This window comes from Boleophthalmus pectinirostris, unplaced genomic scaffold (assembly GCF_026225935.1).
Source record: "Boleophthalmus pectinirostris isolate CB_2022bp ecotype Guang Dong unplaced genomic scaffold, ASM2622593v1 HiC_scaffold_6, whole genome shotgun sequence".
NCBI classification, from domain to species: domain Eukaryota; kingdom Metazoa; phylum Chordata; class Actinopteri; order Gobiiformes; family Gobiidae; genus Boleophthalmus; species Boleophthalmus pectinirostris.
Genome location: NW_026571447.1, coordinates 41,870,219 through 41,892,926, shown reverse-complemented (window position 1 = coordinate 41,892,926; position 22,708 = coordinate 41,870,219). Strand labels below are relative to the sequence as shown.

Below are 22,708 nucleotides of genomic sequence, written 5' to 3'. Positions count from 1 at the left end.
TTTTAATGTGTTGTGGCTTTTTAATGTGTTGTGGCTTTTTAATGTGTTGTGGCTTTTTAATGTGTTGTGGCGTTTGCATTTGTGTTGCGGCGTTTGCATTAAAATAGAGTCCCGCGGTCATTTCCGTTGTGGCTTTTTAATATGTTGTGGCTTTTTAATGTGTTGTGGCTTTTTGTTGTGTTGTCGCATTTGTATTTGTTGCGGCGTTTGTTGTGACCCTCTCGACTTCAGTAGAAATGTCACTGCACATGTTTTGGAAAATAGAAATGCGAGGTGTTTCTCCACAGAGGACAGCAGCAGGACTCTGGGCTCACTACAGCTTCTCGTGTGTTGGTCGTGTTTCTGACTTCACCTTCTTTTGGTCGTGTTTTTGAGTGTTTCTCACCTTCTTGTTGGTCTTGATGACTTGGATGACTTCGTAGTAGACCTTCCTCCAGAGGACCTCCTCAGCCTTCCGACCGTAATCCACCGGGTGCAGGAACATCAGTTTAACACACAGCTCCCTCAACCTGAAAACAACAGAGACTCATTACCACAGACCCAGACCCAGACTAGAACCAGACCCAGACTAGAACCAGACCCAGACCCAGACTAGACCCAGACCCAGACTAGACCCAGACCCAGACTAGACCCAGAACCAGACTAGAACCAGACCCAGACTAGAACCAGAACCAGACTAGAACCAGAACCAGACTAGAACCAGACCCAGACTAGAACCAGAACCAGACTAGAACCAGACCCAGACTAGAACCAGACGCAGACTAGACCCAGAACCAGACTAGAACCAGACCCAGACTAGACCCAGAACCAGACTAGAACCAGACCCAGACCCAGACTAGACCCAGACCCAAACTAGAACCAGACCCAGACTAGACCCAGACCCAGACTAGACCCAGAACCAGACCCAGACTAGACCCAGACCCAGACTAGACCCAGAACCAGACTAGAACCAGACCCAGACTAGACCCAGAACCAGACTAGAACCAGACTAGACCAGAACCAGACTAGAACCAGACTAGAACCAGACCCAGACTAGAACCAGACCCAGACTAGACCCAGACCCAGACTACAACCAGACCCAGACTAGAAGCAGAACCAGACTAGAACCAGACCCAGACCCAGACTAGACCCAGACCCAGACTAGAACCAGACCCAGACTAGAACCAGACCCAGACTAGAACCAGACCCAGACTATACCCAGACCAGAACCAGACCCAGACTAGAACCAGACCCAGACCCAGACTAGAACCAGACTAGAACCAGACCAGACTAGAACCAGACCCAGACTAGACCCAGACCCAGACTAGACCCAGACCCAGACTAGACCAACCAGAGACCAGACAGACTAGACCCAGACCCAGACTAGACCCAGAACCAGACTAGAACCAGACCCAGACCCAGACTAGAACCAGACCCAGACCCAGACTAGAACCAGACTAGAACCAGTGCCAGCCACAGACTAGAACCAGTCCCAGACCCAGACTCAGACCCAGACTAGACCCAGACCCAGTCCCAGACTAGAACCAGACTAGAACCAGACCCAGACCCAGACTAGACCCAGCCCCAGCCCAGTCTCTGCAGCCCCAGCCCCGGTCAGTGAACTCACTTGTTCCGTAGGTTGATGTTCTCGGGCTTGAACACCTCTCTGTACGACGCTTTACTGCCGATGATGAGGTCCAGCTTGTGCACAGACTCCACCACAGCCCTGAGCACAAAAGAACAACAGACGAGTCAGAGTCAGAGCGTCTGGGACATCGTGAAGAACAACAGACGAGTCAGAGTCAGAGCGTCTGGGACATCGTGAAGAACAACAGACGAGTCAGAGTCAGAGCGTCTGGGACATCGTGAAGAACAACAGACAAGTCAGAGTCAGAGTCTAGACATCGTGAAGACAGACAACAGAGTCAGAGCGTCTGGGACATCGTGAAGGAGAACAGACAAGTTAGAGTCAGAGCGTCTGGGACATCGTGAAGGAGAACAGACGAGTCAGAGTCAGAGCGTCTGGGACATCGTGAAGGAGAACAGACGAGTCAGAGTCAGAGCGTCTGGGACATCGTGAAGAACAGACGAGTCAGAGTCAGAGCGTCTGGGACATCGTGAAGCCAGAGTCGTCTAGAACAGGACAGATCGTGAAGAACAACAGACAAGTCAGAGTCAGAGCGTCTGGGACATCGTGAAGGAGAACAGACAAGTTAGAGTCAGAGCGTCTGGGACATCGTGAAGGAGAACAGACGAGTCAGAGTCAGAGCGTCTGGGACATCGTGAAGGAGAACAGACGAGTCAGAGTCAGAGCGTCTGGGACATCGTGAAGGAGAACAGACGAGTCAGAGTCAGAGCGTCTGGGACATCGTGAAGAACAGACGAGTCAGAGTCAGAGCGTCTGGGACATCGTGAAGAACAACAGACGAGTTAGAGTCAGAGCGTCTGGGACATCGTGAAGGAGAACAGACGAGTCAGAGTCAGAGCGTCTGGGACATCGTGAAGGAGAACAGACGAGTCAGAGTCAGAGCGTCTGGGACATCGTGGAGAAGTCAGAGTCAGAGCGTCTGAAGAACAGACGAGTCAGTCAGAGCGTCTGGGACATCGTGAAGAACAACAGACAAGTCAGAGTCAGAGCGTCTGGGACATCGTGAAGAACAACAGACGAGTCAGAGTCAGAGCGTCTGGGACATCGTGAAGGAGAACAGACGAGTCAGAGTCAGAGCGTCTGGGACATCGTGAAGGAGAACAGACGAGTCAGAGTCAGAGCGTCTGGGACATCGTGAAGAACAACAGACGAGTTAGAGTCAGAGCGTCTGGGACATCGTGAAGAACAACAGACGAAGAGTCAGAAGAACAAGTCAGACGACATCGTGAAGAACAACAGACGAGTTAGAGTCAGAGCGTCTGGGACATCGTGAAGAACAACAGACGAGGTAGAGTCAGAGTCAGAGTCAGAGCGTCTGGGACATCGTGAAGAACAACAGACGAGGTTAGAGTCAGAGCGTCTGGGACATCGTGAAGAGAACACGAGGTTAGAGTCAGAGCGTCTGGGACATCGTGAAGAACAACAGACGAGTTAGAGTCAGAGCGTCTGGGACATCGTGAAGAAGAACAGACGAGTCAGAGTCAGAGCGTCTGGGACATCGTGAAGAACAACAGACGAGTTAGAGTCAGAGCGTCTGGGACATCGTGAAGAACAACAGACGAGGTAGAGTCAGAGTGTCTGGGACATCGTGAAGAACAGACGAGTCAGAGTCAGAGCGTCTGGGACATCGTGAAGAACAACAGACGAGTTAGAGTCAGAGCGTCTGGGACATCGTGAAGAACAACAGACGAGGTTAGAGTCAGAGCGTCTGGGACATCGTGAAGAACAACAGACGAGGTTAGAGTCAGAGCGTCTGGGACATCGTGAAGAACAACAGACGAGGTTAGAGTCAGAGCGTCTGGGACATCGTGAAGGAGAACAGACGAGTCAGAGTCAGAGCGTCTGGGACATCGTGAAGGAGAACAGACGAGTCAGAGTCAGAGCGTCTGGGACATCGTGAAGGAGAACAGACGAGTCAGAGTCAGAGCGTCTGGGACATCGTGAAGGAGAACAGACGAGGTTAGAGTCAGAGCGTCTGGGACATCGTGAAGGAGAACAGACGGGGTCAGAGTTCGTGAGGTCTACAGGACCTTTAAATACAATGATCTTCAGTGTGTTTGAGTGAAACGAGCGCTCTAAACCGTCATGGCGCTTTAAGGAACAAATCAACACATTTCACAGGAGTTTAAAAGATAAACAGACGTCCCTGTTTCCCCGGGACAGTCCCAGTCCTGAGTCTGTGTCTCTGTCCCACATATTTACACAAAAACACTGATTCGTCCCAGTTTTACACAAGAAATGTCCCAGAGTCTCTATGACCAATCTGATCTAAACAAGTACCACACTAAGACTAAACCAGGACTATTTCAGGTCTATTTAAGGTCTAAACTAAGACTAAAATAGGGCTAAACCAGAACTATACCAGGGCTAAACAAGGTCTAAACCAGGACTCAAGTAGGGCTAAACTATGTCTATTTCAGGTCTAAACCAAGACTAAACCAGGACTATTTCAGGTCTATTTCAGGTCTAAACCAGGTCTACTTCAAGTCTAAGACTAAACTAGGTCTAAAAAAGAACTATATCAGGGCTAAACAAGATCTAAAATAGGTCTAAACCAGGACTAAACTAGGGCTAAACCAAGACTATTTCAGATCTAAACCAAGTCTAAACTAGGTGTAAACTAGGTCTAAACCAGGACAAAACCAGGACTATTTCAGGTCTATTTTTTGTCTAAACTAGATCTAAAAAAGAGCTATATCAGGTCTAAACTAAGACTAAACTAGGTCTAAACTAGGGCTGGACCAGGTCTATTTCAGGTTTAAAATAGGGCTAAATCGCGTCTATTTCAAGTCTAAACTAGGACTAAACCAGGGTTAAACCAAGACTATTTCTAGGTCTAAACTAGGACTAAACTAGGGCTAAAAAAGAACTATATCAGATCTAATCTAGGGCTAAATCAGGTCTATTTCAGGTCTAAACTTCTAAACCAGGTCTAGACCAGTACTAGAGCAGTTCTCTTCCAGGTTTAACCCAGAGTAAAATAAATCACATTTGTTTCGTGTTTTTGTTTTTATTTTCAGGTTAAAATCTGAGTCACACGAGAGTCGAGAAAGAAAAATGTTTCACGATTTATTCATTATTTTATTTATACCCACAGTCCCACCCCGGTGTGTCCCAGTTTTAAATGTTTTTAATTCTGAAATCTGGTCTTTTTGATGTAAAAAACCTCAGAGTTCAGACTTTTGTGGCCGCAGGAGGAAGTTTAGCTCAGGACTTAGCTCCAGGGGCTAGCTCCGCGTTAGCACTTCCGCAGACGCGCTGAATCCCAGGCATTTGGTCCGGGCGGTAAAAACGCGGCTTAAACGTTAAATTGGTAAAAGTTTGGGTAAAAATAGAAGAGGAGTGTTAAATATGAGCTTAAAGACGACGATTCCTGCGATTTAAAGAGTTACACGCAGATTCTACAGCAGTTTATTGGAGCAGACATCACGGAGTTTTCATGTAACAGCTCCAGTCAGCGTTACGCAACATAAAACCCTCCACATTCTCTAAACACGTATCCTCACAGTGCAATATGTCTATGTATGTTTAATTATACGTGTTTTAATCGTTATTATTATTGTATTCTGAAGTATTGTGTCATTTTGGGGCAATATTTCAGTATAAAGTCGTGTAGTTGAGTGAAATGACAAGAATCCCGTACGGTCCCGGTGTTGTGATGGGAAGTCTCGCGAGAACTCAGCCTTCAGTAACGTCTGTTTTATTGTGTTTTATTTTATTTTATTTTGTTTTTAGGCTGTATATTTCAGCAGAGTCTGTCTGTGCTGTTTTAATAAAACATTTAAATTATACAAAGTGTTTAAGGCTTTAATTTCCTTCAAAAACTAAGTCTAAACCAGGGTTAAATAAAACTGTATTAAGTCTAAACCAGGTGTCAACTAGGACTAAACCAGGTCTAAACCAGGTCTAAACCAGGACTAAACCAGGTCTAAACCAGGTCTAAACCAGGTCTAAACCAGGTCTAAACCAGGTGTCAACAGGTTAAACCAGGACTAAACCAGGTCTAAACCAGGTCTAAACCAGGTCTAAACCAGGACTAAACCAGGACTAAACCAGGACTAAACCAGGTGTCAACTAGGACTAAAACAGGTCTAAACTAGGTCTAACTAGATCTAAACCAGGACTAAACTAGGTCTATTCCATATCTAATCCAGGTCTAATTTAGGACTAAACCAGGACTTTTTCAGGTCTAAACCAGGTCTAATCTCGCGAGAACTCAGTCTACTTTACTCTCTCTGTTTTATTGTGTTTTATTTGATTTTATTTTGTAGATGGACTACAGATTTCAGTCTGTGCTCTGGATCATTTTAATGTGTTGTTCATACAAAGAGTTTAAGGCTTTAATTTCCTTCCCATTGTTGGAATCTGTTTGTGTTATTGCAGTATGATGATAGTTTTTTTTTTTTTTTCCTCGGGACAGTCCCAGTCCTGAGTCTGTGTCTCTGTCCCACAGATTTAAACAAAAACACTGATTTGTCCAAAATTTTATACAAGAAATGTCCCAGTGTCTCTGTTTCTGACCAATTTGTTCCCTGTGAAATGTAGAGACATAAACTGACATTTGTTTTGGTAAAATCCCCAACGACAGCATCATCACAGGTTCTTTGTGTTTTGGTTGTTTGTTTGTTTTTAGCAGATTTTCAGAATTTTACCAAAACAAATGAGTTTATTAGTGTCGTAGTGTCCAAGACCGGACTCAAGAGTCTTTTACTCTCGTCTCGGACTAAACCGTGATTGGACTCGTTCTTGTCTCGGTCTCGAGGTCTGACACTTGACCAGTGATAAAATGGAGATAAATTTATAAAAACATTGATATATTTCTGCCAAAATAACTGTAAAATACAAACAAATGTCAAAAATTACAAAGTCTCGATTTGGTCTCAATGGGCCCTGGTCTCGGTCTCGGTCTTGGTCTCATCCTCGTCCCAGTCTGGTCTTGGTCTCGTCCTCATCTCAGCTTTGTCCTGGTTTTGTCTCTGTCTCGTGTCTCAGCCTTGTCCCGGCCTTGTCCCAGGTCTTGTCTTGGTCTCGGCCTTTAAAAGTCTCGGTCTTGTCCCGGTCTTGTCTCAGTCTTGTCTCAGTCTTGTCCCGGTCTTGTCCCAGGTCTTGTCTCAGTCTTGGTCTGGTCTCGGTCTCGGTCTCGTCCCTCAGAGGACTTGGTCTTGATTAAAACACGACAGGTTGTTTCTTTTTACTGTTGCAGGATCAGATTGGTCCAAAACAGAGACACTGGGACATTTTTGTATAAACTTTGGACAGAACAGTGGTTTTTGTATAAATCTGTGGGACAGAGGACAGGGGGGGACACGGGGGGGGGGGGGGGGGGGGGGGGGGGGGGCACAGGATCAGGACTGGGACTGTCCCGGGGAACCAGGGACGTCTGGTTTTGTCAGTGACATTAAACATTTCAGCTACAACAACAAATAAACAAAAACTCACGAGTCACTTAAAGAACATGAACCTAAAAGACCCGAGGCTGAGGGTTCGAGACCCGGAGACAGGACTCGGTGTAGCCCCGGGTCTGGGGCTCGGGTCTGGGGCTCGGGTCTGGAGCTCGGGTCTGGGGCTCGGGTCTGGGGCTCGGGTCTGTCGGGTCTGGGGGGTCTCGGGTCTGGGCTCGGGTCTGTCGGGTCTGGGGCTCGGGTCTGTCGGGTCTGGGGCTCGGGTCTCTCGGGTCTCTAGGGTCTCGGGTCTCGGGTCTGGGGCTCGGGTCTGGGTCTGGGGGTCGGGTCTGGGGCTCGGGTCTGGGGCTCTGGGGTCTGTCGGGCTCGGGTCTGGGGTCGGGTCGGGTCTGGGGTCGGGTCGGGTCTGGGCTCGGGTCGGGTCTGGGTCGGGTCTGGGGCTCGGGTCTGTTCGGGTCTGTTGGGTCTGGGGCTCGGGTCGGTCGGGTCTCGGGTCTGGGGCTCGGGTCTGGGGCTCGAGTCTGGGGCTCGGGTCTGTTGGGTCTGGGGCTCGGGTCTGGGGTCTGGGTCTGGGGCTCGGGTCTGGGGCTCGGGTCTGGGGCTCGGGTCTGTCGGGTCTGTTGGGTCTGGGGGCTCGGGTCTGGCTCGGGTCTGGGGCTCTCGGGTCTGGGGCTCGGTCTGGGGCTCGGGTCTGTCGGGTCTGGGGCTCGGTCTGGGTCTGGGGCTCGGGTCTGGGGTCGGGTCTGGGGCTCGGGTCTGGGTCGGGTCTGGGGCTCGGGTCTGTTGGGTCTGGGGCTCGGGTCTGGGGCGGTCTGGGGTCTGGGGCTCGGGTCTGGGGGGCTCGGGTCTGGGGCTCGGGTCTGTCGGGAGGTTCGGTTCGGGTTCGGACTCACCTGTATTGTCTCTTGATCTGTTGGACCTTCGCCTCGGGCTCGGCGTCCTGGCCCGGTCCGCTCATCCTCTCTCCCCGGGAGTGGTGCCCGCCGCTGGGCTCGGGTCCTGCGGGTCCTCCGGGTCCTCCGGGTCTAGCGCGGAGGCTAACGAGCGGCTACGGCGGTTCCGCTCCGGTCCCGAGTCTCTGTGGTTCGGGTTCGGCGTGTGTTGGCGCTGTGCCCCCTGTGCCCATCCGCACGGGGGGCCGGGGGTCGGGGGAGGCTGCCGCGGGGGTTCGGTTCCGGTCAGCTGGAGCAGATCTGTGGAGCGGCCATCCCTCCGCAGGCGGCCATTCCCCACAGTGCGAGCCCAGATCTCGCGAGAGCTTCTTCCACAGACCGTGAGCAACCAAGATCTCGCGAGAGTTTCTCCTACAGACAGTGAGAAGACCTGATCTCGCGAGAGCTTCTCCTACAGCCAGTGAGCACTCAGGATCTCGCGAGAGTTTCTCTCACAGACAGTGAGGAGCACAGATCTCGCGAGAGTTCGTTTGTGCTGCAAAAAGTTGAATTTGTGCTGCTTTAATTGTAGGTAAATATTAATATATTTAAATTTTAATGATTCTTTTACTGGTCAAACTGGGGTCAGCGGCTCCAGGAAACTTCAAAATGAAATAAAACGACACAAAATGGAGTCAGTCGTTTGTGCTGTAAAAGTTTTCTTTGTGTGATTCTGGTTCAATATGAACAGTTTTATTTTAGATGACGTCATCAGCCCCTCAAAAATGTGAAACAGACTCAAAACAACAGAAAATTAAACCAAACGTTTGTGTTTGGTTTGTGTGTGACTGTTTTCATTTGTGTGAGTTTATTTCTGAAATTATTAATATCATGTTTGAGGTTCAGTTGACGACAGCGACTTTAATAAACAAAAAAACTAAACGAGTGAAGAGAAACGACCTGAGTCTGTGGAAAAGTCTGTGATTATAGAAAATATGAATCTAAAGTAAATGACTAAAGACTGAAACAGACTTTTCCACAGACTCAGGTCGATTCTCTTCACAAAAACAGAACAAACCAAATACAAACGTTTGGTTTAATTTTCTGCTGTTTTGAGGCTGTTTCACATTTTGAGTCATCGGCCCAAAATAAAACTGTTCATATTTTAAAAACCAGAATCACACAAATGAAGCACAAACGACTGACTCCAGTTTGTGTCGTTTTATTTCATGTTGAAGTTTCCTGGAGCTGCTGACTCCAGTTTGACCTGTAAAAGAATCGTTAAAATCTCCAAAACTAAAGCAGCACAAATGACTGACGTGTTTTTTTGTGCAGGTTTGAGTTTAATTGGGGAAACGTCACTCAGGTGATGGACTCTGAGCTGTTCTGTTAGTCGCCCTCTGCTGGTGACAAGTGGGAAGAACAGAAAACGAACCACAGCAGCTCGATGTGTTCAACACCGTGTGAATCATCTCACACTCTGCTCCTCTGATCTGCTCTCACGTGGAGTCCTCCTCACACACACACACACACACACACACACACACACACACAGACACACACACACACACACACACACACACACACACACACACACACAGACACACACACACACAGACACACACACACACAGACACACACACACACAGACACACACACACACACACACACACACACACACACACACACACACACAGACACACACACACACAGACACACACACACACACACACACACACACACACACACACACACACACAGACACACACACACACACACACACACACAGACACACACACACACACACACACACACACACACACACACAGACACACACACACACACACACACACACACACACACACACACACACACACACACACACACACACACAGACACACACACACACACAGCACACACACACACACACACACAGACACACACACACACACACACAGACACACACACACACACACACACACACACACAGCACACACACACACACACACACACACACACACACACACACACACACACACACACACAACACACACACACACACACACACACACACACACAGACACACACACACACACACACACACAGACACACACACACACACACACAGACACACACACACACAGACACACACACACACACACACACAGACACACACACACACACACAGACACACACACACACACACACACAGACACACACACACACACACACAGACACACACACACAGACACACACACACACACACACACACACACACAGACACACACACACACACACACACACACACACACACAGACACACACACACACAGACACACACACACACACACACACACACACACACACACACACACACACACACACACACACACACACAGACACACACAGACACACACACACACACACAGACACACACACACACACACACAGCACACACACACACACACACACACAGACACACACACACACACACACACACACACACACACACACACACACACACACACACACACACACACACAAACACACTGGAGTCGTGTTTTGTTTCATTCACACGTTTGAGTAAATCTTTATTATTATTTGTCTGTCTACATCTTCAAAGCTCCAAACGCTCAGTTCCACTTTGTGATGTCATGAACAAGGTGGAACAGAGTGGAACAACTCTGCCTAAAAACTCTGATAAACTTTACTGATCCACAAAGGCAATAATTTGGACACAGAAGTCACACGTCACAACAGCACTAATAACACGATAATAAATCACTAATAATAAAAATATAAAATTAAATTAAACAATAAACAATAATTTAAAAAAAATCACGAATAAATAATGATAAATCACTAATAATAAAAATAATTAATAATAAAACATAATACAATAAAAAAATAATAATAAAATAAATTAAAGATCACAAATAAATCATAATAAATCACCAATAATAAAAATAATAATAAATTTTTAAAAAATTATACAAATAATAAAAAATAATAATAAATCACTAATAATAAAAAAACAATTACAAATAATAATAATAATAAAATACAAAAAAACTAAAATATTAAAAACTATAAAATAACAATAAATTACTACTAATAAAAAAATAACATTAAATAAATAATAATGATAAAAATAATAATCATACATGCAAATAAAAAGAGTAAAAATAATACAATAATAATAAATGACTAATAAATCACTAATAAAGAGCAAAAAAAAAAAAAAAAAGAAACGTGTCAAATAAAACATAATGATATAAATGTAAATAAATGTGCAGGTTTGTGTGTTAAACTTGTGTGAATGAAACAAAACACAAGTCCAGGTTTGTTTGTGACGAGGAAACAACATTACACATAATAAACTGGTGTTAGTTGTAGTGGTGATATTTGGGCTCTTTAATGTCCCACAGAGGCTCTTTAAAATGACACTGACACAAAGAAAGACGCACAAAAGAAGAATTTCACTATTTGTTTATTAATTTAATTATGTATTAGTTCTATTTCCATATTCAACCTCCTGAAAAATATAAATTCTGGGGAACGCCCCACCACACACATACACACACACACTGACGGAGTCTCATCCACCGCATGAAAGAACCAAGAAACAAAGGAGGCAATCCTCATTATTATCAGTATTACAATAGGAATCAAAAGTCTGTATAATCACATTCAAACAAATTCATAAACCACTGCGATACACTCGTCCATTGATACACCAATCCCCAAATGTCTGTCGGTCAAAAGCACAAACGAGGGCGGGGCATACGGGGGCGGGGCATATGGCTTCTCAAAGGGGCGCGTCCACGGGCTGCGTTCACGTCCACGAGTCGCACCGAGTCGCGCCGAGTCACGCCGAGTCATCCCCAGGGACAGGGGGCGGGGACGTTTACGGGAGCACCTCTGGTCGATACAAAAGCCCAAAGTGACCAGAGTTACTTCACCGTTTCTGTTTGAGCGACGCAGTAAAAAGAATCGTTTCACTTTCATTTTTTTGCGCAGACGGACAGAGGCAGGAAAGATCTAAAAACCTCCTCCTGGGCGAATCATCGACGATAAACTTTGACTGTTTCTGTTTCAGGCTCAGAAGTGACGACGACCGGAGCCGAGCCGGAGCCGGAGCCGGAGCCGGAGCCGGAGCCGGAGCTCAGGTCAGACACGCGGCGCTTTGCATTTTAAATCTGACTGATTGACAAATAAAAGGCAAATTTCAACGCAGAATTCTGACCTGCCTCCAGCTCAAGATTAAAGAACAAATATCACACGTTTCTCTGATGTCGGTTCTAACGTCGTTTCCTCGACACACAGACACACTGGAGTCATGTTTGGTTTTGTTTTATGTTTAACCCACAAAACCTGCACAAAACACTCAGTTCCACCTTGTTCCACTGTGTTTTTAAACTCCATACACTTTCTTTTGAATCATTTGGATCATTTTAAACCTTGAATTACCGATTTTTACTGAACTAAAGGTAAAAGAAGTTTGCTTTAAAACTACACTGAGGAAAAGCTCGGCCAGAATTTCCGATATAAAAACTTAAATTTATCAGAAGATTATTTAAAAGCAGTAAAATGATGTGTCCACGCAGCAAGATCATTTTTATTCAACAAATTATCTTAAAATAAACGACTTTGAGATGAGAAATGTAAACAGCAAAAGGAGAAATTAAATGTGTCACTTGGCCAAAGTTTATTTGGTAAAATCCGTTCGAGCAGCTTGACCGAGCAGCGAAACTTATTCAACCAAATCAACTTTTGTCCAGGTGACAAACTGAATTTCTCCTTTTTCTGTGGACGACTGAGATTCTACACACAGAGTGACTAGAGGTGTAACGATGTCCAAGTCTCACGGTACGATATCGTCATGATCTGAACCTCACGGGACGATATTTATTGCGATATTGTGGGAAAGTTCATGATTAGGGATGTAACGATATCCAGATCTCTTTTCACGATAAACATCTCACAGTACGATATTTATTGTGATATTCTGTGGAGTCTAACAAACTGTGAACTACTTTTTCCTCTTAAAATGTCTTGACAAAACTTAATCCAAAGAACTGAGAGTTAAAAGTGTTCGAACTGTTATTTCTTCTTGTCGTCTGCACTGAAATGGAGCAAAGGATCATGGTCTGTGTAGTTTCCTCTAGGGATGTAACAATAACCCAAATATCAAGATATCGTATCGTCAAAAGTCTCTCAATAATATCATGGACTGTTACGATATATCGAATCATAAGTTTCTTTGTTTAAATTCAGGTTTTATTGAAGCAACAGTTTATGAACATGGTGAACTACATTTCCCATGATTCATTTCAGCGCAGAAAACATGAAGAAATATGTTTTTACTTGAATTCTATGGAAATAATTCGCAACAAAATGTTGTCAAGGTGTTTCAAAAGCAAAAAAATTATATCAGCCTCTTCAAAATATCACAATAAATATCGTATCGTGAGATTTGGAGATCGATATGTCCATTTTTTAACTGTTGTTGCACCAGAACTCTTCATTTAAGCAAAGGGACTTGTGATTCAATTTATTGTGATGGTCCAAGATATTGTTGTAAGAACTTTGACGATACAAGATCAACATATTTCAGTTCCTGTTACATCTCTAATAGTCAATCGATACTAAATCTGAAAACAAGACGAATAACCTGATGTAAGTTTTAAATGTTCAGTGCACCGCTTCATCACGAGGTGGAACAGAGCGTTAAGAAAGAGTTACTCAAACAAAACTCAACTGCAGGTTTGTTTTTGAGGAGGTTTGGACACGACTTGAACCTCACAGGAGTCGGTGTTGTGTGATATTGGACCTTTAAAGTGGCGTTGATGGTTTAGAGTCTGATTATGTCGCATCTCGAGGCTCTAACTTCGTCTAAAATCACAGTCGGGGGTTTGAATATTGCCCCCGCACTGACTCCACTTTGGTACAAAAACACGAGTCAGTTTGTCTCAGAGGAAGAGCGACCTGCCCTCCGTCCGGATCTGCGGAAGAAGACCAGAGCCAAAGAAAGAAAAGAGCCGGTCTGAGTCGTCTTCTTCTGCTGCTGTCGTGGCGTGAACGCAGCCGATCAGAGCGTACGTGGGGAGGGGGGAGGCACACGATTCAGAAAAGACCTACAAAATCACCTGTCCCTTGGAGGAATGCACCACGAGAGGCAGACTTTGGGGAACAAAATACCAAGTAATATATTGTCTGGAATAAATATAGAACAACCGCTGCAAACATATCAGTAGAACCTATGGTCAAAATTCAACACATGGAAATGGTCTGCAAAGAAATGCTCTGGGCGTATGTACAAATCCTCTTTACAAACAGCCAGTGGAGATAGAAAAACCTTAGGAGTGCAAGCTTGGTATGAGAGCTCTTCTAGTGCAGCGGGTCCCAGAGAGGGAGAGAGGCACCACAGCCCACACGTATGTACACTCGCTCGGACTCTCTCCTCCGCTGGAATCGCCGGGCGAGTCCCGCAAACGTCCGCGCTTCAGGAGTCCTTCAGAGTGGAGGCGGCGCTCAGGTCCAGAGCAGAACACAGTCTACAGCAGCCATCCAACATCAGGCGCCAGAGGAGAGCTCCATGGCCGGGGAGGTGCCCGTTTCAGGGCTGAGGACTTCACACGGTCCTGCCTCTGAGATTGTCTTTTACCAAAGAGCCCAGTGTCTGTATCAAGAAATAAACTGTCTGTCCCCCGGAAGAATCCAGCTCACAGTCTGTACTGGGCCGTGTAAGAATCATAGAAATATAAACTATTCCGGACGCAGCGTCCGTTATTCAAAGTTTAGTGAAGCAAAGGTTTTGATTTAAAGCGGTGCATATTTCATGTGGTAGTTTCAGTCTTACATACATTCAAACAGTGGACCAAAAACACATAGAAAAGAGTCTGTATTTGTTTTATGTAGTAATATATAACTTCTAATAGTATTAATCATGTTTCAGAGTTTCAATAGTGATTAGTAGATGATAAAAATAATTACTTTGAAATCAAGGGTATATTTGTTCATTTGAAGAAAGTCAAGCACCTTTAAAAGCGTGTGCCGCAGTGCCCTCTCTCCCGGTCCCTACGCTTGGCCTGTGCATGGTTCATGCTGCATAGCTGTTCCCTGCTCCACAGAGCGTGTGCCCGTCGCCGCCCGTCGCCGCCAGTCCGATCAGAGAGAGAGTGCCCCGGGCGTGCCGCACTCCTCGCGTGGTCCACTAGGGGGCGGCGCGCTCCTTTGTGCAAACTCGTTGGGACTAGGGGCCCAAGTTTTCTCTTTGTCAACCGATGGCGTCGCGGGACAGTGCCCTGGACATCTGGCCGTGCCACCCCACAGACTGGCGATGGCGCATCAGCCAGTTAGGTTCCACACTGTCCTCCATGAAGCTGTGAGAGTGACTGGGGAGACACACAGAACACGGAGCGATTGGAGCACGAGCCCTTACCCTGGGCAGTCTTCACCGCCACGTCAGCTCCAGGCTGAGTTACCTGAGTCTTCGCGAGGGTTTCACTGAGGTATTGGACAGACACACATGAGCCCGTGTGAGGGTCGGTGAGATGGAGGCTCCCGCACACACAGACACGACAACGTCACACATCAGACACATGAACACACAGAAGACCTGAGGCCGCACACGGCCGCACACAGAGCAGACCGGAGGACACACGGGGACATGTGCTGTGGGGTGTGTGTGAGTGTGTGTGTGTTGTATCAAATATAAACGCTAACGTGAGTGTGAGGCGTGTCCACAGAGACACAGGACAGAGCACACACACTGATGACCTGCACCGCTCCAGCGTGGTTAGCACCAGTTGGTCACGTGTTGGTTCTGAGATTGAGAAGAGAAAAAGCAGCTGGAGTCCTGAGCCTGTCGTCCGGCCCCTGCGAGCGCCTGCCCGTCCACCGGGGGCAGACACGAGCTCTCAGCCAAAGGCACTGGACCCTGCACGGCCCTTTCACCGACGAGACGCCGCGCGGTCGCACACCTCCACGTGTTTTACTACAGAGAAGTCAGCGCGTCCTCACCCACTCCACAGGCTTTATTACTGTGTGAACCTGTCGCTGAGGCCCGTGCACACAGGCACCGTGTGAAGAAGAGTCCTGCCTCAGAACAGAGTAGAGTCCAGCTGTACTCCAGACCAGGACCTGCTCCGACGCTCTGACGCCTTCAGACGGAGCTAAACTAAACCTGCCGCCGCTGATGATCAGAGCTCTTCATGAAAACACTCCTGATGGACGGCGAGTGGCGGCGGCGTGCTCTTCTGGCGGCGGCGTGCTCTTCTGGCGGCGGCGTGCTCTTCTGGCGGCGGCGTGCTCTTCTGGCGGCGCCGTCTCGTCCGTCTGCGTTGCATATGGTGTTTGCTGTTTCTGCTGCAGCTCGAGCCGAACAGCAGGGGGCAGCGTCTTGTCCCGCAAGACGAGCAGCTGTGGAACCCCGTTCGTGTGAGCCCTTTGAAAAGTCCGGACAGTCTCTCTCTGACGGGCTCAGCGCGGCGTCGGACACGTCTCTGAGACACTGCTTGTTGCCGTGGTAACCTGCCTGGTCGCTACGGGGGAGGGGGTTTGGTTGCCATGGAGCTCTCCGTTTGGGCTGTGATGTTGGAGTGGCGTGGGCACAGAGGGAGGGACTCCGTTATGGGGGGTGCGGTCGGAGGCGTCGCCCGCCGACGTCCGAGGCCGGCTCTCTGCTCCGGATGCTCCCCCTTCAGAGTGCCTCACACCGGGGTCTGCTGAACCCATGGAGGGAAGCTGGGCCTCCTGGTGACATAGAGAGAGAGGGGGAGGGGACATGGACCAACACAGGCCATGGGGACGGACGCCAATCAAAGAAGGAAGGTGATGTGGAAAGTCCAAAATAAGTAAAAAATCAGAACATTGATAATGGAGGGTGAGCGAGAGGAGAGTGGGGGAGACAAACGGAGATAAAAAGACGAGGTGAGTTACACGTTTGATGAAACATCGACAGAAAGGCCACAGAGACAGTGCGTCAGTCTGACCGTTAGAGCGTCAACAGTCGAGCATCACGTCCCCCGAGGTGGAACCAACACAAACCCTGCCCAGAGACCAGCGCCCACTGAGACCCACACACACTCCAGAGCTCCAGTCCAACCTGCTTCATCTGGGCTTCTGATCGCTCATGTTCTTAGGTTCTTTTTTCAGACCCAGAGTTTGTTTTGGTCCTGACAGTTTGTTCTGCTCCTGCTCCTCGTCCTCTTCGTCTGGTGATGTTTCTGTGTCGTGTCGCTCAGTTGATGTAAACAGGTTTTGTCTGTGTCTTGGTCTCGGTGGAGGCAGGACGACAGCGCCACCTGCAGTCCCACTTCCTCAGGACACAATCCAGGAGTGTGAGAGGGATAAAGTCCCTCAACCTGGTTTATCGTCCAGTGGGCAAGGTTTCCATGTTTTGATTTCCTCTTTAATCCAGAGACAGCGTGTGTTTTCCTCTGTCCCAGTGATGTTGGCTCCGTCTCAGTCCAAAATGTGCTTGTCTCAGAAACGACCAATTTAAGTTGTTCCTGTTCTGCTTTGTGTTTTGTTGCTCGTGTTTCGTTTTTTTTCGTGGACTGAACGCCTTGAGACAGAAGACGACAAACATCGTCTCTGGATTAAAGAGGCAACCAAAAAACAGAAACCTGCCCACGGGACGATAAACCAGGTTGAGGGACTTTATCCCTCTCACACTCCTGGATTCTGTCCTGAGGAAGTGCGACTGCAGGTGGCGCTGTCGTTCTGACTCCACCGAGACCAAGACACAGACAAAACCTGTTTACATCAACTGAGCGACACGACACAGAAACATCACCAGACGAAGAGGACGAGTCTGAGGACGAGCTCTAGTGTCCAGAGCTTCTGCTGCCATCTGCTGGCGGCTCGAGGAGCTGTCCACTGTTAAACTACAGTCTGTGAGATCAAAATGATGTTTTATGTTTGTGACAGTAGAAAAGATTCTGGATGTAAGGTTGTGCTGAAGTTGCATCATGTTGTGTTGGACTTCTATGAGATTTAGCTCTGAACATTTGACTACAGATTCATGAGGTCATCACCCGTCAGAGCTCCACTGCACTGACCTCTGTGGGACCACTGACCTCAGCCTGGACTGAAGTTTGGCCAATGGAAGCTTTAGTTTGAAAGAGACACAGACATGTGACCAGGACGGAGCCCAACACTCTGGTCCTTTCTGTTGTCACGATTATAACTGAACTATTTTAGTGACATGACCTCAGTCTCGTTACAAACAGATGTGTTCAGTCATGTTTGTGTCGCTCAGAACTTTACAGTGGAAATGTGAGTGTGACTTAAAACTGACAGGACCCTCAGGCTCAGGCTGAACTAACAGACGACTGACTGTCTGATCAGGTGTGTGTGGCTTCATATACGACTGCTGTGAGATCCTCTGGAGAGTAATGAAGCCTCGGCTCTGGAGGATCTGCAGGAGGTTCTGCAGGAGGATGAGGCAGTGTGAACATCGTCCCTGTGTTTGTCCCGTAAACACTGTAAGGCCTAAAGTCCAGACCTCCTGAACTCTGTCATCTGGTTGTGAGGGCGATGGCCAAAGCTCTGGACTAGCGCATGAGGAATGGGCCTACACATGAAGGGGCAGGAGTTTGGGAGGTGGGGCAGAGTTAGAAGCAGCGTCTAGAGGAAGTGAAGATGAGGAGATGAGGTTAGAGAGGGAGACAGAGGAGGAGGGTCTGACAGCGTCCAGCGCAGACTCGAGTGAAGCTTCACTTTGAGAGGACCAACATTTCTCTTCTCAATCAGAACCACAGTGCTAAACGGTGCCACCACGGCCGGGCACAGGATGCCACAAACACGAGCCCTGCCCACTCCAGTGTGTCCTTTAATATCCATGTGCCCAGCTCTCACATGTTTATTAAAGAGCCAGTCTGCTGGGAACAAGCTCCAAATGTTTCCTGACATCCTCCCCACTTACCCCATGACCGCGCAGAGAGGAACTGCGCCACCTACAGGTGAACGTTCTGCACCTGCCTAAAAGGAGCCGACCCACTGACCCACCGCAGCCTCGTGTCTGTACCAATGTCAGAGAAATCCTTGGACTGAACCGAGGTTCAGGAACCGCAGGGGGCGCTAGAGAAGAGCTGAAGGTGCTCCAGAGAAGCAGAGCCACACGGACACTTACCATCTCCAGCTGAAGCTCTACTGCCCCCGTCAGGCCCTGCTGTGGTGCTGTGGGGTTAGTCACTTTATCTGTTTGGACCAAAAGTCTCAACATAAAAGAACAAGTCGAAGGCTGAAGTGGCCCAGTTTATGACAGACAGACGGATGTGCGACAGAGAAGATGTGGAGTCCACCTCCTCAGAAGAACACGAGGAGCTCGGACCCCATCAGGAGAAGCAGAACCTCAGAGGAACATCTGAGGAACGTCTGAGGAACGTCTGAGAAAAAATCATCTGCTCCTGTGTCAAAAGTGTGAAAACAATCAGATGCAAAAACAAAAGAGAAAACCTCTTTTTCAGTGTTCTCCCTCGGCCGGTGGCTCTGTGCACGACGTCTTCACGCTCCTTATAATTCTACGGGTTTTACAGAGTCGCACTAAAATAAATAAAGTTTATATTTGGTGCAGTGAACATTGATCACAGAGAGTCACACTAACAAAGACCAGACGATACGGAGTTTATTCAGGCAGCTCTTTCTGTCTCGACGCTAATGCTGACTTCAGTATAAAAAACTCTACAAACAGAGTGAATCTACAGATGAAAACTTTGTTTTTGTGAGTTTGCATTAGCAGAGGGACAGAGTCTGGTCTCTGTCCACACAGAGTCTCCAGTGACGTCTCAGGGATCGTTCATCCATCAGTCCAAACCTGAGTCATTATTTTAGTGCAACTCGACAAAAACCACGAAGAAACGAACAGAAGTGAAAGAGAAACAAACGAAATCGAGAAGGGACGTAAAAAAAACACAGATAACCTGCCGTGTCTGTGGCCGTCGTGCAGAACATACACAGATACAAAACTCTAACGTGAACAATGATCATCACGTTTAACATTTAGCAGCTTAAAATCTCCAGTAACGACGGTGCACAGAGCCACAGGTGAGTCTGAAACTCCAGGGGCAGATTTACAGAAGAAAAAAACGCTCCTGAACAATTTTTTTTTACCCTTTTTTACTAGATTTGCTTAAAAGAAGGAGGAGAGGAAGAGGAAGAGGAGAAAGAAAAATCGTTCCTGGACATTCTTCTGACGTTTTTTGTTTTGTTTGTGTTTTTTCCTGTCGGTGAGCGCAGCGTGACCTCGGAGGTGTGTCATGACAAACAGCAGGGACGACATAGAGAGCAGATGGGGCGTTTGATGGATGGACGTGACAGCGGGAGGGGCGGAGTTTACCTGGGCACGCGGGGAGGGGCTGGAGCCACACGGGGCTGCACTAGGATGGACTGACGCCGCCCCTACGAGAAACCACCGGATCTCATCAACAAGGCACACAGGAGAGGAGAAGAGGAGAAGAGGAGGAGAGGAAGAAGAGGAGGAGGAGGAAGAGGAGGAAGAAGAGGAAGAAGAGGAGGAGGAGGAGCAGAGCAGGGGGAGGAGAGAAGCCAAACACAAACACAGGGAGACACAGAGGAACACGGACGTGGCAGACATGGCACCGTTCAGATGCCCAGTTTTGCCCAAACACAAATGACCAGATCAGTTTGAGGATTTACACCAGAGCAGAGTTAAACCCAGTTTACACCAGAGCAGTAAGAGCGTAAAAGCAGCAGCACGCGCAGGTCAGGTTGGTCCATCAAATCTAATAAATAAAGTTTCAGAACCTCAATTAGAACCTGCATTCAGTTTTAGGACCAAAAGATGATTTAGGAGGAAAAAGGAGATGTTTCAGAGGAGCTCATGAAGTTTGTGCTGAAGTCCTGAAGCTCCTGCAGATGATTTGTTTTTCCTTCAGAAGCTTGAGTCTGAACATTCAGTCGTGAAGAAAACACCTGAACAGTTTTGGGCGACGTCTTTGGTCCTTGAGTGAAGAAATGTTTGTCCTGATGTTCTTCACTCCAGTGTGACAGAAGAACAGAAGAAACTGATTAAGCCCATGATGTTCATTTTGTCTTCTTATCTACTTGAACTTCTTGGGTTCTTTTTAAAGACGATGCAGTAAAGTGTGTTTACCTTGTTGACGAGGCACGTGCAGCATTAACCGTGATGACGGCGCGTTCCTCCTTTCACACACCTGGGACACCCTCCTCCAGAGAACATCGGGCGACGGGAGACGTGGTCAGTCTGAGCGACCTGCAGGTCCATCAGGTCTGACCACGCCCACAGGAAGTAACAACAGATGATCTACGACACGTCACCACCAACACCAGGACAATTTTGAAGATGCAGCAGCCAAAACATGTCAACAAGGTAAATACACTTTCCTGCATTGTCTTTAAAAAGAACCCAAGAAGTTAAAGAAAAAACTGATGTTTCACGATCTGATGGAAAAGGTTCAGAAGGTTCAGAGGTTCCACCAAAGCCACGAGACAAAGACCTTCATCCAGCAGATCATGAAGAGAAGCAGATCAGGGAGTTTGAGGAGGTTCTTCTTCTTCATTTGTGACAGTTCCTGCAGCAGAACTGGGCTGATGATGATGAGACTGAAGCTGAAGCTGCTCAAACTGAGCTTCAGGAAAATGTCCATGATGTTTCTGAAACGAGCTGAAGCTTCTTCAAGATTTGAACTGAAGAACAAAGACTGAAGCTCAGAAACAGGATCTACTGCAGGAGACACAGACACGAGCAGCTTCAGAGACAAAAACAAACACAGACGAGCTGCACTTGACCACAAACTTTTCTGTTTCAGTTTGTGTTTGCAGAAGAAAATCACACAGTTTTGGAACAGGCCACATTTATTTGGTTCTGTTCTAGTTTAGAGACATTTTCAAGACTCTTGAGTAAAACTCTAAATATATATTAATCTGCATAAAATTTGGACTCAAATATTTTGTCCAGAGATGGAACCAAATGCAGGTTCTAATCTAGAGAATCTAAAATGAAGTTTTTTGGACCACCCAGCGCAGGTTTCTCTGTCTTTATTTTAACCATTGAACAGTCGACAGCAGCGTCGCTCACATCAGGTTGGAGTTGTAACTGTTCAGCGTCAGAACGTCTCCGACTTTTATCAGAGGAAATACAGGAAACAAACACGTGGTGTCAGAATAAACTTGTGATGCTCTTTCAAAATAAGTTCTGTAAAACCCCTACAGCGACGTAAACACCGAGCGTCACATCCGGAGCTCGAGGAACGACTAGTGATGGACACAGAAACTTTAGAGGAGAAATCTAAAACACTTTACGACTTTACACTTAAACTTTGCTCTTTGTCAAACAAAAACTTTACAAGAACAAGTCCTGAAGGAAAAGACGAGAGTGAAATCTCCAGTCGACTTTTGTTTTGTGATTTAAAACGTAATTCATCCGATTAACAAAGATGTAACAGTAAAAAGAGTTTAGTGTCAAACGTGAGGACACAGACGTCCTGTCGTCTCTGGTGTAAACTGAAGTTTGTTAAAGTTCATGCACACACAGCTCTGTCTGCCTCATGTGTCACTGAAGCTCCTGGTGTAAATTCCAGGTTGTGGAGGATTAACACCAGAGCAGAGTTCGCCTCATGGAAGCTGCAGTTTGAGTCCCTCAGTCTCCGGGTTTAGGAGAGAAACACACCTGCCCCAGTCTGACACCTGCACCGAGAACAGCTCATCTCCAACAAAACACCGAGTCTTCACACTCTGACAGTCTGAAGACTCTTTCATGTTCTACGCTCTCGACACACATCCACCTGAAGACTCCTGTTGTCCTCTGGCTGGTTCTGT

The 22,708-nt window shown here is 47.2% G+C and overlaps 2 protein-coding genes across 2 annotated transcripts in view; both read right to left on the bottom strand.

The window, feature by feature from the left end:
* The window catches only part of smg5 (SMG5 nonsense mediated mRNA decay factor), a 33,689-nt gene extending 25,406 nt beyond the window's left edge, over positions 1-8,283 (bottom strand). Inside the window, exons 1-3 of the mRNA XM_055163592.1 lie at positions 7,923-8,283; positions 1,607-1,705; positions 386-509 (exon numbers count right to left, since the gene is read on the bottom strand). Of these exons, the coding sequence (XP_055019567.1) occupies positions 386-509; positions 1,607-1,705; positions 7,923-7,987 (288 nt within the window). The 5' untranslated portion in view covers positions 7,988-8,283. The remainder of the gene's footprint in view (positions 1-385; positions 510-1,606; positions 1,706-7,922) is intronic.
* A 7,967-nt stretch (positions 8,284-16,250) lies between these two features.
* Positions 16,251-22,708, bottom strand: part of syngap1b (synaptic Ras GTPase activating protein 1b) — a 97,309-nt gene continuing 90,851 nt past the window's right edge. The window contains exon 21 of the mRNA XM_055163591.1: positions 16,251-16,657. Within this exon, the coding sequence (XP_055019566.1) occupies positions 16,385-16,657 (273 nt within the window). The 3' untranslated portion in view covers positions 16,251-16,384. The remainder of the gene's footprint in view (positions 16,658-22,708) is intronic.